The sequence below is a fragment of the Oryx dammah genome, unplaced genomic scaffold (assembly GCF_014754425.2).
Source record: "Oryx dammah isolate SB20612 unplaced genomic scaffold, SCBI_Odam_1.1 HiC_scaffold_20, whole genome shotgun sequence".
Classification (NCBI taxonomy): domain Eukaryota; kingdom Metazoa; phylum Chordata; class Mammalia; order Artiodactyla; family Bovidae; genus Oryx; species Oryx dammah.
This window is the reverse complement of record NW_024070204.1, coordinates 10,419,012-10,434,898: the sequence shown is the minus strand read 5'-3', so window position 1 is coordinate 10,434,898 and position 15,887 is coordinate 10,419,012. Positions and strand designations below refer to the sequence as shown.

Here is a 15,887-nt window from a genome sequence, read left to right as displayed (position 1 = left end):
GGTGGCACAGGTGGTAATGAATCTGCCTGCAGTGCGGGAGACCCGGGTTCAATCCCTGGGTTGGGAAGATCCCCTGGAAGAGGGCCTGGCAACTCATTCCAGGATTCTTGCCTGGAGAGTGCCCATAGACTAAGGAGCCTGGAGGGCTGCTGTCCATGGGGTTGCAAAGAGTTGGACATGACTGAGTGAATAAGCACAGTGATATTAGGCAGAATTCCTGAGCCTCTGTATTATTAACAAGGTGTTAGGTTCAACCTCCTTTCATTCTAACTTTTCCAAACACAGGTAGAACAATTCTCTTGTGCTTGATGTGTGGACCCAACCCTGAGATCCCAACTGCTCTCCACCCTGCCATTGTACACTTTCCACCAAGCAGTCAATGACTTTGTGTCTCTGACTCCATGAATATCTCACATCTCACCTCAAACTGATCAGATGGAATTGTACATTTCTCCTCCTCCTGGCTTTCTCTGCTGTTGCCTCTGTAGTTACGTTTTCTGAATATGGCTTAGTGCTTCTTCCCATCCTTGCATGAGGATCTCCATGAATTTTGCCAGATTTTGTTTGTAAGTTTTGAGATGCAAGTATCAGGTCCTGGAAGCCCCAGTACCTGCTCAATGGATGGTCCTGTCTCAGGAGTCAGTAGCCCAGGGTTTCCATTTCCAGGCAGTGGACTGAGGCAAAAGCCTTACACTAGTTCTAGGATTTTGCAAGAGCAGCTTTCTTGAGTTTAAATAAAAAGATGTTACTTCAATTATCATTTAGAGAAATGCTCTTAATGCAAAACCCATTTCACTTATGTTACATGCTTTAGTCAACAACCACTATTGATTTTGTACTAATAGTTCGTGCATTAACTCAACAAATATTTATTTACTGGCTGCTGTATATTAGGTACTGAGCTAGATGTGGGAAATTAAATGTAGACCAAGACAGATTGAGTTTCTCCCCTCGTTGTATTGAGTTTTGACAAATATTAATTATAATACTGTTTATATTATTTGGACAAGTTGGAATGTTACATTTTTCTTTAAAAGAAAAAAGCAAAACAAGGGTGTATTTTTACACGTGCACAGTGCATCTGAGAGACAACAATCCTATGTCTATTTGCCTCAGTAGTGACATATCACTTAAAAATACAGAATTGCAGTTGTGGTGATCACACAAATAAGGTGTTCAGCATTGTTCAGGTCATGTGTGTGTGTATGTGTTACTCTCTAAATTGTGTCTGACTCTTTGTGACCCCATGGCCTGCAAGGCTCCTCTGACCATGGGATTCTCCAGGCAAGAATACTGGAGTGGGTTGCCATTCCCCTCTCCAGGGGATCTTCCCAACCCAGGGATCAAACCTGGGTCTCCTGCATTTCAGGGAGGAAATTCTGTACTGTCTGAGCCACCAGGGAAGCCTGTTCAGGTGATGAGTTTATATTAATTCACACATTCTCTGTACCCTAGTATTAATGTCAATGCTTATTCTTCAATTTTACATAATTGCAGTCTTTTAAATGTTGCCTGTGAAGTGAAAGGTTATAAAAATCCAATATGTTAGTTGTATTCAGTTTTAAAACATTAAATTGAATATATATTGTATACTTGTCTATATATATATAATGTTTGGAGCATTTTAATGGCCAGCTCCATTATTCACTTGGGTATAAGGTGATGGCAAATTAGGAAAGCGATGTCTAATGATGGGGCTAAAGCTAAAAGTCAGTATTTGTGCTAATATTTTGTGTTTTAGAACATAGGAGAGGGCTGTCTTGAAGAGCTGTGAGACTTAGGAAGAGGAACTCAGGTTAGGGTGGCAGCATGGGTTTTGCTGGCTAGTTTGGTGCGAGAGTCAAGAAGTTGGGAAAGTTAATATCAGAGTCTTGAAGCCATAGTCTTAAAAGTGAGGAAAGACGAGGAATGTTCTAGAAGTGTCTAGCAACTTACAGTAGAAGGTGAAAGGAGACCTGCCTGAAGGGGGGAAAGTGCTCGACAAGCAGTATTTGGAAATCATCCATCTCTATTCCCTAATTCATCTCAGAGTGCAGTTTCTGGTAGAGCTGCTGTCTGCTGCCCATTTGCTAACTGCGCAGAAGAGTCACAGGCAGGTATGTTTGACGTTGTGAGTTTTCAGGCCAGGTCACCATCTGCTGCCTCAAAGCTGTTCCACCTACAGTGCCAACATCTTGGCTTATGGCAACTCAGATCAGACTCTGGACTCATCTGGACTCTTCTGTCTTCATCTTACTTACCCCATGCACTCTATGAGCAGTCCTCACTTCAAAATAGAATTGTAATCTGACCACTTCTTCCATCTTCTCTGACCACAATTAAAATGGAAGATGAAAGATTACAGGAAAGAATTGACTGCTGGGTATAGATCAAGGCTGTGGATATAACTTTCTCCAGTGATAGAATTCGTCTATGTTTTCAGTATCCAGTACAGTAGCCGCTGGCCACATGTGGCTACTGATCACTTGAAATGTGAATAGTGCAACTAATAAACTGGCTTTTAGTGTCATTAAAATGTAAATAGCCACATGTTGCTAGGAGCTACCATATTAGATAGTGCCAGTCTAGCTAGTGAAATACTTATTGAGTCCTGCCATATGCAAGGAATTGGAGATTCTGGAATTTGAAGCAGGTGGGACTTGCTAACCTGCAAGGAGAAAAAAAACAGGTCTCCATGACAACAGAGTGTAGTTGAAAGTATAGGAGGTCATAGGTTATGGATTGGATTGGGGTGGGGCAGCTCAGGACAAACAAAGACCTTATCGTGGCCAAAGGAACTTGTTCCTGACTCGGAGAGGAGAAGATGCAGTAAGGCTGACACAAGAATGCTGGGTGGGTCCGTGACTTAGGTGATTGCGTGACACAAGTGTTATATCAGTCATTTTTTGAAAGATAATTTTATTCTTGTGGCAGAGTCATTAGTTGCTGGGCAGAACTGGCTAAATAAGAAACATTTGAATTGCAAAATAAAATTAGAATTTATTTTACTTCTGTGTGCTGGATGTCAATAAAATATAACTTTGAATGTGGTGCTTGAATTGACAGCAAAAGAGTTTTAGCCTTCCTAAGTACAAATGGGGCTTCCCTGGTGGCTCAGTGGTAAAGAACTTGCCTGCTGAGTCTGGGGACCTGGGTTCTATCCCTGGGTCAGGAAGATCCCCTGGAGAAGGAAATAGGAATCCACTCCAGCATCTTTGCCTGGGAAATCCCAAGGACAGAGGAGTCTGGTGGGCTACAGTCCATGGGGTCGCCAAAGAGCCAGACATGACTTAGTGAGTAAACAACAAAAAATACAGATGAGGTTATAAGGTGTTACCGAGTATAATATAAATTCATAATGACTCATGTTTGGGGAGTACAAGTTTAGAACATTCATTTGGACCTCATTAAATTTTATTACGTATGGATATGAGTTCAAGTTAAAAAGAGCCTCTTATACAGGGGCTGCCCGATTTTGTCATCCCAGCCAGTTTTCTCGAGCTTCTTATTACATTGTCTGTGAGAGTGGTGGTATTGTATTCTTAAGTTAGTGCTTTGTTCTCCAGTCTTTTTCACAACACTGGGACACCTCTTTTTGTAAGCTTTGCGTTATCCAAATGTATTGATTTGAAGAAGCACATGCCTTATCCCTACACCTGTAGTTCATCGAGGATGACTGTGTTAACAGACAGCTGTACCACCTTGCTACTCCGGAGACCCCCGGGCCCTCCATGCCCCACCCCCCAGGTAATTAGAGAAAGGAAACTGAGAACAATCTAACTCTGTTCGTATCAGTCTGTTCAGCAGCCATGACAAGATAGCACAGACTGTCTTGAACAACAGACAGTTATTGCCTCATAGTTCTGGAGGCCAGAAGTCCAACGTCAAGGTCCTGGCTGTGGAGGCTGCTGGTGAGAACTCCCTTCCTGGTGGCCACCTTCACTCTGTCTTCAGGTGGTGGAGAGAAAAACTCTGCTGTGTCTCTTCACTGTTTTCATTTATTTTTAAAATTATTTATTCATTTATTATCTATCTATTTACTAATTTGGCCATGCAGCGTGCAGGACCTTAGTTTCCCAGCGAGGGATTGAACCCGAGCCCCCTGCAGTGGAAGCATAGGGTCCTAACCAGGGAAGCCCCTCTTCTCCTCTTCTTATAAGGCTGCCTGTTCTCTTGGATTAAGGCCCCACCCTTATGACCTCATGTAACATCAGTGACCTCCCTGCAGTCCCCATCTCCAAATACAGTCACATTAGGGCTTCAACCTATGGATTTGGGGGCAGGAGTGGAGGAAAAAGAAGTAGGTGACACAATTCTGCCCATGACACAGCTCCTGTGTGTGACAGTGTAGAGCAGCATGGGGACCAGGGATGACTGGCTGTGTTATTTCATATTTTCCGGACCTAGAACCTATGAGCAGCAAATTCTGCTAGAGAATGAACCACCAAAAATCTGACATTTTGTTTCCCTCATCTTGTCTTTTTTCTCATGTTGATGAGTTTAACATGAAGTCTGGCTGTTTGTAGATTCTCATTGGACAATTTGTATGGAAAGAATTCTTACTCAGTAACTGTGTAAAGGGTATGAAGGGGTGTTGTCCATAGGAGGAATAAACCTGTGGGAAAATATTCCTTATTGTTATTCAGTCGCTAAGTCGTGGGCCTCTTTGCAAGCTCAGGGACTGTAGCACACCAGGCTCCTCTGTCCTCTACTATCTCCTGGAGTTTTCTCAGATTCATGTCCATTGAGTCAGTGATGCTATCTAAACATCTCATCCTCTGCTACCTCCTTCTCCTTTGCCATCAGTCTTCAATATTCCTTATATTTGTAGTAAAATAAAAACAAAGCCAAAGAGATGAGTTTTTCTGTATGTGGGTGAAAGTGGGTGAAAGCAGGAAATGGTAATAAAGGCCAATATGGTCATCCTTGTGGGGAGCAGACATTCTCATGGCGCTGCTGGGGGGCAGAGATGAAGGGCCAGCCTGGCAGCAGGAAAGCTTGTTGTTGGTTCTCAAAATACCTGCAGATTCCTCATGCCATCAAATAATGCTTATAGGAATTTATCTGGTAAAAATGTGAGAAATGTAAAGATGGGACAAAATGACAAACAAAAGATAGATGAATTACGATGCGTACAGCTATTGAGTGCTAAGTATTACATCATTAAAATGTAGAATAGTTTTTGTTGACATGATATGTTGCTGAGCAAAAATTAAAAAAAAAAAAACTTAAAACCATTACAGTAATACTCCATTATGTAAAGTTTATTCTGCAAAATAAGTCAAATGAGAAAAAAAAAATTAGAAAAACCTATATCAAAATGCCAAAGTAAATATATTCATCTGGGATGGTAGGATTACTAATGGTTGCTTTTCCTTTTTTTTTTTTTTTCTCTCTCTACATTTTCTAGATTTCCTGGAATTAATGCAGATTTACTACTAATTTTAATGGATTATTTAAGACTAAAGGACTTAACCATAGACTGAACAGTTGGAAGGCTTAAGCCTTTTCCTGCTTACCAGTCAGCAATCCAGGGCTTGGTTCTGACAGTATTTACAGAGCCCTCTCTCTTTTCTGTAAGTGAAAGTGTTAATTGCTCAGGCAGGTCTGACTCTTTGCAACCACACGAACTGTAGCCCACCAGATTCGTCTTTCATGGGATTTTCCAGGCAAGAAGATTGCAGTTGCCATTCCCTCCTCCAGGGAATCTTACCAACCCAGGGATAGAACCCAGATCTCTTGCATTGCAGACAGATTATTTACTGTGTCAGCCATCAAGAAACTCTTTCCTGTAAGCTCTTAGCTAAGGTTGGGAGTGAAAGCTGACAGTCTTTATGACCTATACATAGTGATGACCATTGGTTAAATTAAATCTGGATTTTAAAAATTACAATGATGGAAATTATTCCAAGTCATTTTCACTAGGGTGTAGAGGATGCCTTGGGTAGCAGTGGCTCTGTATGGTGGGAAAAGCCTAGAAGATTTCACTACTCTTTCTCTTATTGCCATATTGGGAAAGGGGTTGGGTAGATAAACAGACGGAATCATTCCTTATACTCTATGGGTCAAAGTTATTGAGTGCCTAAGGGCGTACCTTGATTCTATGCCTATTAAATCCCATATTTGATGATGACAGTGACGGTCATACTTTTAAAAGTTACATTGCATAAAAATTGGTGTGTAGACAGCATTTATAAGGCAGTACCAGTTATAAGAAACAGGCTGACACATTAAAACGCACTGAAATGGGAGGGGGCAAAAGCGAGAAAGCTAAAGTTCTAGGACCTCTTATACTCCTTAATAACTTTGGAACCTCAGACAACTTCTTTGTCAAAAAATTTCAGTTATAATAATAGGGGCCCAGAGCTTGAATTTGAATAGGCCCCACGAAATTTGGGCTTCCCTGGTTGCTCAGAAGGTAAAGCGTCTGCCTGCAATGTGGGAGACCCGGGTTCAATCCTTGGGTCGGGAAGATCCCCTGGAGGAGGGCATGGCAACCTACTCCAGTGTTCTTGCCTGGAGAATCCCATGGACAGAGGAGCCTAGTGGGCTACAGTCCATAGGGTCACAAAGAGTTGAACACAATGGAAGTGACTTAGCACACACACACAGCTAATAATATGGTACAAGGCCTGCTAAGAAAATTATGTTGCTTAGTTTGAAGCCCATGATGCTCAGATACAGTATATTAGAAAAATACCTTTTAATATTCACACAGCGCTGGTTCCTGAAAGGACATGTGATATAAAAGCTTAAAGCAAGAAAATAACCTTGATTTACTCCCAACCTCTTATTTAAACAGAGATTCTTGTTGTGCCTTTACAAAAGTGACCCTCAGGTAATTATTACTTCCTCTGCTGATGACCATTGCTAAGTAAAGCATGTCACAAATACTTCAGTCTTATTTATTGGTGTGAGAAAGATAAGTACAGTGAAGCACAGTAACTTCCGAGAGTCTTGTCTTTAGCCTGTGCATGTGTGTTCCTGTATGAAATGGACTGTTATCTGAGCCTCTCCTTTCATCAGTGAACTCAGACAGAGTAAACTGTGACAAACGAGTGTCGCCAGCTTTGAAACTTTTGTCCACTGCCAGTATCGGAGTTAGAACTCAGCAAATATTTGTGGAGTAGGCTAGCTATTTGATAATACCAACCAAACTTCTTACTTGTGGAGTAGGCTAGCTGTTTGATAATACCAACCAACCTTCTTAGGTCAGTTGTGAATTGTGGTGTTTCTTAATTACTCATAAGTTACTGATCACTTATTTTGCATGATTTCTATATAAAGGAGAATATCTTTATTATTTTTTTTTGAGTTGAAAGTATGCGGGTATACAAGTAATAAATACATGTAGATATATTTATCTACATATAGATATACATATACATATTTATCTACATGTAGATATACATATAAATATATGTAGATAGAAAATGGTAGCTTGGCTAGCTTCTCTTGTAGACTTAACGCTTATTTATCTTTTTACTCTTTCTCATCATCTTACTTGCCTTCTCAGCTTGTTGTTACTTTCTCCATTTACCTCAAAGACAACACCCAAAGTTGTGAGTGTTTTGGGGATTTGGTCGCGGTGGATACAGGAGAAAGTGTCTATTTTCTTGTTTCCGCTTCTGCAGTTACATCACGTGCTTTGTGGTTCATACGTCTCATCTTGCCAAAGTGTGCCTCTTAGAGCTCTCTGCTTTGTTGCTGTAAGTTGTCTCTGACTCCTTGCGACCCCCACGGACTGCAGCACGCCAGCTAGCTAGATCTGTTTACAGGGACAACATCCAGTTCCATTAAGTGTGTCGTCTTGTGTTGCAGGAGCTATGCCCGTCCCAGACCAGCCTTCGTCAGCCTCGGAGAAGACCAGCTCCTTGAGCCCTGGCCTCACCACCTCCAATGGGGATGGCTCGGAAACAGAAACCACCTCTGCCATCCTTGCCTCGGTTAAAGAACAGGTAGAAACATGCCACTTTTCTGACATACATATTGGGACATTTTTGAAATTGTTCTTTCTGGATGAAAGCTGGTAATTTAGTTACGTTGGGGAGAAAATCATGATTTTCTAGCAGGATATTGGTGTTCATTATACCATTGTTACTAAAATATGATTATAACAGCTTTTGACTCGGTTTTTATTCAAGATTTAGGAAGCTTTCCTTGCAAAAACAGTCTACAGAAAAAGAGCAAAAATTGTAGTCAAATTCTTACAGGTGAAGTTTTGGCAGATTCATTGATGGATGCAATGTTTAATACCGTTAAATGTGTGAAGCCAAATAATTGGTCTGTGGGAAACCTAAAGTCTAGTAAAATTTCAGAGTATATCCATGATGCTAAAAAATTGATAAGGGTTGAGAACAGATGATTATCACGGTGGGCTAAGCAAATTCATATTCTGTGTGTGTCTGAGATCGCTTTGGAAGAATACATTTCAGAACTTTTCCTGCAAAACTAAAGTCTAAATAATTCTTCTTTCACCATTTCTTTGCCATAAAAATGGATAAGCAAATCAAATCCGAAGTCTCATGTTTAAAAGTAATTGTTTCATAAAATTCATGTTTCTTCTATATAAAAGGTGGTAATTAAAGAAAGCTGGAAAATCAAGTTTTTTACATTTGCTTCTTTTCCTTACCACGGACTGGAATGTAAATCAGTGTTTGGTTTTAAGTGCAAAAGCATCCTGTCTTTGAATTATATTATTCAGGGATGCTGAATTAGCAACAATGGTGGGAGAAAAGCGACATAGTTTTCCTGAACCCAGGAGCGTCTTAATAGAGTGATAGACTAAATGAGGCCGTTACAGACTCAACGAGGAGAGGGCCTTCGGTTTTCCTAGAGAACACTAATTTTGTTTAATAAACGGGAACTGATCTCGGTAAAGGTTGGTGATCAAGCTATCAAGGAGTAGCTAAGGAAAGATCCGTTGAAAGAATCAATGATGCTGTTAGTTAAAATTGTGTCACCAGGTCAGAAAGTGTGAAGCAAAATTAGGAGAGATGAATGGATGGGTTGGGTAATCTAGTTTGTGAAAATGGTAAGTAATCAGGAAATTGGGTTGAGGCCCAGACTGTATTGCTTGATTAATTTCTTCTAAAAGCCTACCCATGAGCGTTCTCTGGCTATTTTTCATGAGCAATGGAAACAGAGAGGGAAAGTCCATGATACTTCTCATACTCCAGACACTGCTTTGTTATATCACTGGGTTATGTCATGGATTTTTATTCTGGCATAGTCTGGACATCTTGCTAGACCACTAGCTTTAGAGTAGTGACAAAGTATCAGGCATGAGAAATAAATGTAATAAGACAACCAGACCTGTCTGACAAAAAGATCCCACTTGCCTTGAGGCATGGCCTAAAAATAAAAATATATAAATAAAGAACATAGATAAGCAACAAGCACTAAAATTTTTTTAAAAGTTACTGTGAAGAGTTTATTGTCTAATTATTGAACTCATTTCATTGCTTATAGATAAGATGAGATTCTCTGTGACAAATAAGTAATATGAAGAGGAATGAAAATCTGTCTTGGGAAGCTGAGATAGAGCAGGTGGTAACACCCAACTCAGAGACATGGGTGTCAGGTTCCATGTGTGGTGTCTGCCATTTTAAAGCAGAAATCACTCAGCAGCAGACTTCCTTGGGGTGGCCTCACAGAAACAACCAATTTCTTCCTTCACTGGGGGATTTTTGTCCTAAATTATTCTTCAGATGTTCTTCCTCTCTTTTTCTCAGGGACAGACTGGTTTTTTATGGAGTTAAAACTAAGTTAAATGTATTTTTAAAAAGCTTTAGCTGAAATTAAGGAAATAACTTTAAAAATTAATACCTTCTATGGTTCTTAATAATTATATGCATAATCTATTTATAAATCTTTTCACTTAAAGGATATTTGCCTGGCCCTCTTTAGGTGCTAATAAGAAATAACTTTCTTGAGTAAAAATACTATTTCTTCATTTAGAGAATATCAAGTAAAAAATTTTATGGCATTATACTTATTATCACTCTAGTCCTGACTCCTTTCTACAGGAGGGAATAAATTTTTTTATTGTAGTCATAGCAGGCATATATTCTGAGGTGACTGGGTATAATAGGCTACATGATTTAATTACTCATTCATTAAATATACTGAGTATATTATACCAGTAAATTACAGTAAAGAGTAGTAATGGAAATGAATATGTAAAGAAAGCTCAGTCTAGTAATAAGAGTTCATTGGAATATGTCGTTAATGAGACTAAGAACACAGGTTCTTAGGCTGATAGTTGACATTGCATGGAAATAAATTCTAGTCTATAACCATTGGCTAGAACTTACATCATGCCAAACCCTGAACCATGGAATGTGTCCCATGTGGCATGTATGGCATGACTGAGGCATTTGTAAGCTGAGTCCTGAAGTGTTTGAGCAACCATCAGTCATGGACTGTTCAGTGAAAAGGTGTTCATTGATCTTTTTTCTCTGTTCTGATTTCCCATCTCAATTGCTTTTTAACTGGTGAATTTTGTACTTTTGCATTAACATAAACAGACTGGTGATTTATGCTGTACTCTGTGGGTGGTTTTCTGTGTTCCAGAGACATCGGCCTCATTTCCAACATTTACCAAATCTCTCGTCCTATGGGGCTCCAAGGGCAAGACACTCAGTCCCTACTTCTTCCCCTGTGTGTGAATGTCCTTTACTCAAAGAGGAAGAGAGGACAGAGGTTGGGTGATGATTCTTGTCATGTCATCTGAACAAATAACTGAGAGGAGACTGACAACCATTCATCACAAAGAGGAGCCAAAGTGATATGATGGCTAAAAGGGTGAGAAGGGTCAAGGGATTTAAAGATAGGAGATAATTGCTATCATGGTGGCAATGACCCATAAGAGGAGAAGAAATTAGTGATGCTTGGCAGAGGGGGTGTGATTTCAGGGAGAAAGTTACTGAGTAGGTGAGAGTGAAGGGGACCCAGTGCAGCAGTGGAGGGAACAAAGACAGTTCATCTATGAGAACAGAGACGACATCGTTGCAGGGGGGCTGATGGCTTGGCTGGAAATGTGTCTGTTTCCATTCTGCTGTCATCAGGCAGACATGGTCAGCGCATTCTGAGTTGGAGCCTATTTGAAGTCTGAAAAGCTGGAGGTGGAGAGGGAAAGGCATTGGATATGATGGATGTAAGAAAATGACTATAATGATGGATATTGAAATTGATGCTGAGTGACAAGGGGTGAAAGACAGGAAAATTGATGGGAACAAAGGATTCACAGAGCGAATAGCTACAGATCCGATAGCATGAGAACCATGTGCTTAAATCAGGAATTTGAAAGCAATTATTATTAATGTTGAGGCCTCAGATATGACTCTGGGAAGTAAGGTCAAATCAAGAAAAGAGAGAGAAAGATTGTTGTTGACTGCGAAAGCTACTCTAAGGATGATGGCAGGCCAGTGGCTCAAATCCCCATCACTGGAGAGGAGGGACCCAAGGCTGCCTTGTGATTACAAGAAATGCACGTATGTTTGCTTCTGGTTTGCCTGAGAATAGTCATCTGATCTCCATTTTCTTGTTTTTGTTTTTTTAAAAAAGTTGTTCCAATCCTGGGCTGTAGTACTAGATAAGAATTTACATTTACTTGCTCTAAGTAAGGTTGATCTGTATATTTTATCTTAAATCAATATGTATACTACTTTGCTCTTAAGAAAACCATGACTTTCCTATAACTGTACCTGTTTTAAAATATATTTTTTTCTTTCCCTTCAGTTCACCAGTGTTTAATTTGGCCATCATATTCTTTCAAAGCTGGTGTCTAAAGGGTCTTCTTATATAAGCTAGAAAAATCATGGAGGCTTTTGTTAACTTTTTTTTTAATTGAAGTATAGTTAATTTACAATATTGTATTACTTTCAGGTATAGAGCAAAGTGATTCAGATATATATTATTGACATATCCTTTTTCAGATCCTCTTCCATGGGGTGCTTCTTAAAAACCTTTAGACTTTTGGAAAACCTTTAGAGCTCATATAGTTTATCGATCTTTGTAAATTATTATGGTGCAGATAAATGTGCTTTTTGTCATGATTCTACCAATGAACTATGTTTAATAATGAACAGATTAAATAGAAAATTCTAAGTACAGAACAGTAAATGCAAATGTGTTATATTGGATTTATTTATTAGTGTTTATCACATGCCGACTATGTGCTTTCCCTGGGTGATACACAGATTTGGAGTATTACTGCTTTCAAGTATAGCAATGAAGCTAAAAATATAAGACAAACACATATTAAAAGTTATAAAATATTTTTTAAATTGTGGGTGAATTATTTATTTGGTTGGTTTTGGCTGTGACAGCTCTCCGTTGCTCCGTGGGCCTTGCTCGAGTTGCAGTGAAAGGTGTCTACTCTCTGGTTGCGCCGTGTTGCCTTCTCACTGCAGCGGCCTCTCCGGTTGTGGAGCACGGGTTCTGGCGCACACGGGCTGCAGCAGTTTCTGGACTCTAGAGCACTGGCTCAGTAGTTGTGGCGCATGGGCTTAGTTGCCCTGAGGCATGTGGAATCTTCCCAGACCAGGGATAGAACCTATGTCTCCTGCATTGGCAGGTGGATTCTTTGCCAGTAAGCCACTACCAGGGAAGACCTGTGGGTGGTCAATATATTATAAAATTCCAAATGGTTTGTAACAATAAACATATTCCTTAAAATTGATTGTGTTTATAACTGTAGATTGGAGAAGGCGGTGGCATCCCACTCCAGTACTCTTGCCTGGAACATCCCATGGACGGAAAAGCCTGGTAGGCTACAGTCCGTGGGGTCGCGAAGAGTCGGACACGACTGAGCGACCTCACTTTCACTTTCATAACTGTAGATACTCTATTGCTATAGTAACTTCTCCTGTTCTTTAAATTCCGCAAGGATTGAAGATTATATTATTGCTTTCAAAGGAAATTTTTAGTATCATGATTTAGGATATTGGTAATTTTTAAGTAGTAAAACAGGATTATTTTGCTTTTAATCATTTTTGTTATTATGTTTAATGTAGAAAAGTAGGAGTAGAGGCATTTCTGAGCTCCCAGTATGGGCAAAACTACTGCAGAGTATTTTGCATATGTCCGACTCATATGCAGGTACTAAAAAAGTATTTAAAAATATTTATCCTACGTAAAATCTAAAACAATCTGGGTCATTTACATTGACTCATGTGTTAAGATAGCATGCCTTTATTTTTACTTAGAGTCTACATTTTTACAGCTTTAAAATTACATAGCTCTGTATAACAAGAATATTATTGGGAAGGAGTACATTAAAAAATGCTTAGTTAATTGGTATTTTTCCAGTGCTGCAAAACACTGCAGAATTTCTCAGTATTATTCATGTCCCTGTGATCTGCAATAATAGTTTCTGATTACACAATGTGGAAAATGACCTATGTAACTAATCAGTTTCCAAAGTATATTTTGGGAAAATATTTTATGAAACTAATGATGAAATTATCATCCATGAAAAAAGAGGAAATTAAAACACCTTTAGGAAAGGTCAAGAAGATGGAAAAGGATTATCTGCAAAGACTAGTGAACTTTATATTCATTTAGTCAGAGAAGAAAAGAATTAGATCATAGTGACCTGAGTTGAACTTTCTCCGTGTATCAAAATTAAAATGAGAATTGTTTGACTGATAATTTTAAAATTTATTTCTTTTTTAGCCAGCTATAGTTTGAAAGTTTTTTAAAAAGGGATGGGGTCATGACTTTACTCTTTTTTCATTTCTAGAACAGGAGCTATGTTAGGGGCAGTGAATGAACTGGGTCTGGGTAGGTGATATAGCTAATAACAAGGAAAAGGAAGAGCCTGGAGTCAGCAAGGATCAGAAAGCCTTAAAGATATAACATGCCCGGTAGGGGAGCTCGTTGTAGCTGCAGTGACCACATGGGTATATAGTCTTCCAGCAGGGCAAAGAAAGCAAGCACGTAGTTGAAGTGGAGGTCTGGAGTTCCAGCTCAGGAGGAAAGGGGTGGTCATGTGGCACCAGACTGATAGGATCAGCTAGGCTTGAAGCAAGTCTATTTGGATCCTGGATCCTTTCAATCACAAAAATGATGATTGAGACAGGAGATCAAGGAGGAACAAAGCTCATAAACTATTTGTGTAAGATTTGGGAAATTAATGCTGGAGGTTTTAGTGATGGCTGGATAACTCTGCAAGTGTGGATACGCTGTCTGCCTCCCTTCTTCTATGCTCCCTCCTTTGTATTCTAGTCTTGCCTGTAAGTTATTTTGAGTTCTTTTCTCTAAAGCTTAATTTTCTCCTTAACATTTTACTTTGTAACTCTTCTAAAGACACATATGTACTCATCCATCTTTTTAATAACCCCAGATTCTATTCTAAGCATTAATTCTTTGGTTGATGTCTGCTTAGTCTCTTTGAAGTGGTTATTTGTTCAGTTTTTAGGGGACTGAAGGCTATAATGGGAAAAATAAAAATGGACTAGCCCTTTACATGCTAAGTTAGAAGACAAGCTCTTAATAGATGGGGTTTTGTAACATGATATTACAGTGTCTAATGTGTCTTTCATATTTTTTATTAGAATTCATTGTTATTAAATGTGAAATCACATTGAATATTTTAAATGTGGTATTTTAATAGTTTTAAGTAAGCTTTTGATTATAAAATGATTCATGCACATTGTGAAAAGTTTAAAAAACTCAAAATGGAGTAAAGGTGTAGATTTTATTTGAGGATAACACTGCAGTTAGAAATTGTTGCTATATTTGGGAGGGTTTCCTTCTTAGATTTTTTTTATATGACTATATAATTATTTGTGCACATTTTTGTTTTTCTTTATGTTTTATACTTTGTACATTTAATATATCAAGTATTTTTATATCACTAAATATTTTAGAACATTTTTTCTAATGGTTATATAAGTAGATACACTGGGAATTATTTAATATTATAATTTTATTTAACTTTTTTCTTATTAATTGAGCTCTTCAGTTGATTCCATTTTCTCAGATTGAAAAAAAAATGACATGTCATACTTTCTTGTACATAAATCATTGGGTCAACTTTGACAGAGGCTGCGTGGAGCAAAGTTTTAAGAATGACTTTAAAAACATTTGCAAATTCACTGAGAAAATCTGTCATAATTAATTACTGATAAGAGCCACAGGCAGGATGTATGAAGCAGGAACTCCTGGGGTATCACCCTATACAGTGTTTGTGTGGAAAGGAAAATTAACAAATAGAATATTCTAGAGGGAGTAAATGGGAAGAACATGTTTAGTGTTCAGAGCAACTGAACCAAATATGGTAGAAACAGTCAAAATAAACATAGGAATTATAGCAGGACAAGGAAACACTGTTACATAGAATCTCAAAATGCCAAAAGAGTTCTTTAAAAGGATGGATATTAAATTTCTTTAAATTTTATATTTCAATAAAATATATATTACATATTTCTTTAAAATGTTTATGTGGAACTTATTTCATCAGATATGTGATTAAATGATGACCTTTCTTTTTTAAAAATTAATTGATTCATTTTAATTGGAGACTAACTACCTTACAATATTATGGTGGTTTTTGCCACACATTGACATGAATCAGCCACGGGTGTACACGTGGGCCCCATTCTGAACCCCCTCCCACCTCCCTCCCCTGCCATCCCTCTGGGTTGTCCCAGTGCCTCTGCTTTGAGCGCCCTGTTTGATGCATCGAGCTTGCACTGGTCTCTGATGACTTTTCTTTGGTGATTATTTTGTGAATATTTCTATTTATGACCAAAGATTGAAACTTAAAAAACTATTTAGTTTGCTTGTTTGCTTAGTCTTGCTCAGTCACGTCCGACTCTGTGAGACCCCAGGGACTGTAACCCACCAGGCTCCTCTGTCCATGGGATTCTCCAGGCAAGGATACTACAGTGGGTTGCTAT

The 15,887-nt window shown here is 38.8% G+C and overlaps 1 protein-coding gene across 1 annotated transcript in view; it reads left to right on the top strand.

Moving 5' to 3' along the window:
* Nucleotides 1-15,887, top strand: part of CTNND2 (catenin delta 2) — a 1,103,557-nt gene that overhangs the window by 178,712 nt on the left and 908,958 nt on the right. Inside the window, exon 2 of the mRNA XM_040262515.1 lies at nt 7,801-7,937. Coding sequence (XP_040118449.1) covers nt 7,801-7,937 — 137 coding nt within the window. The remainder of the gene's footprint in view (nt 1-7,800; nt 7,938-15,887) is intronic.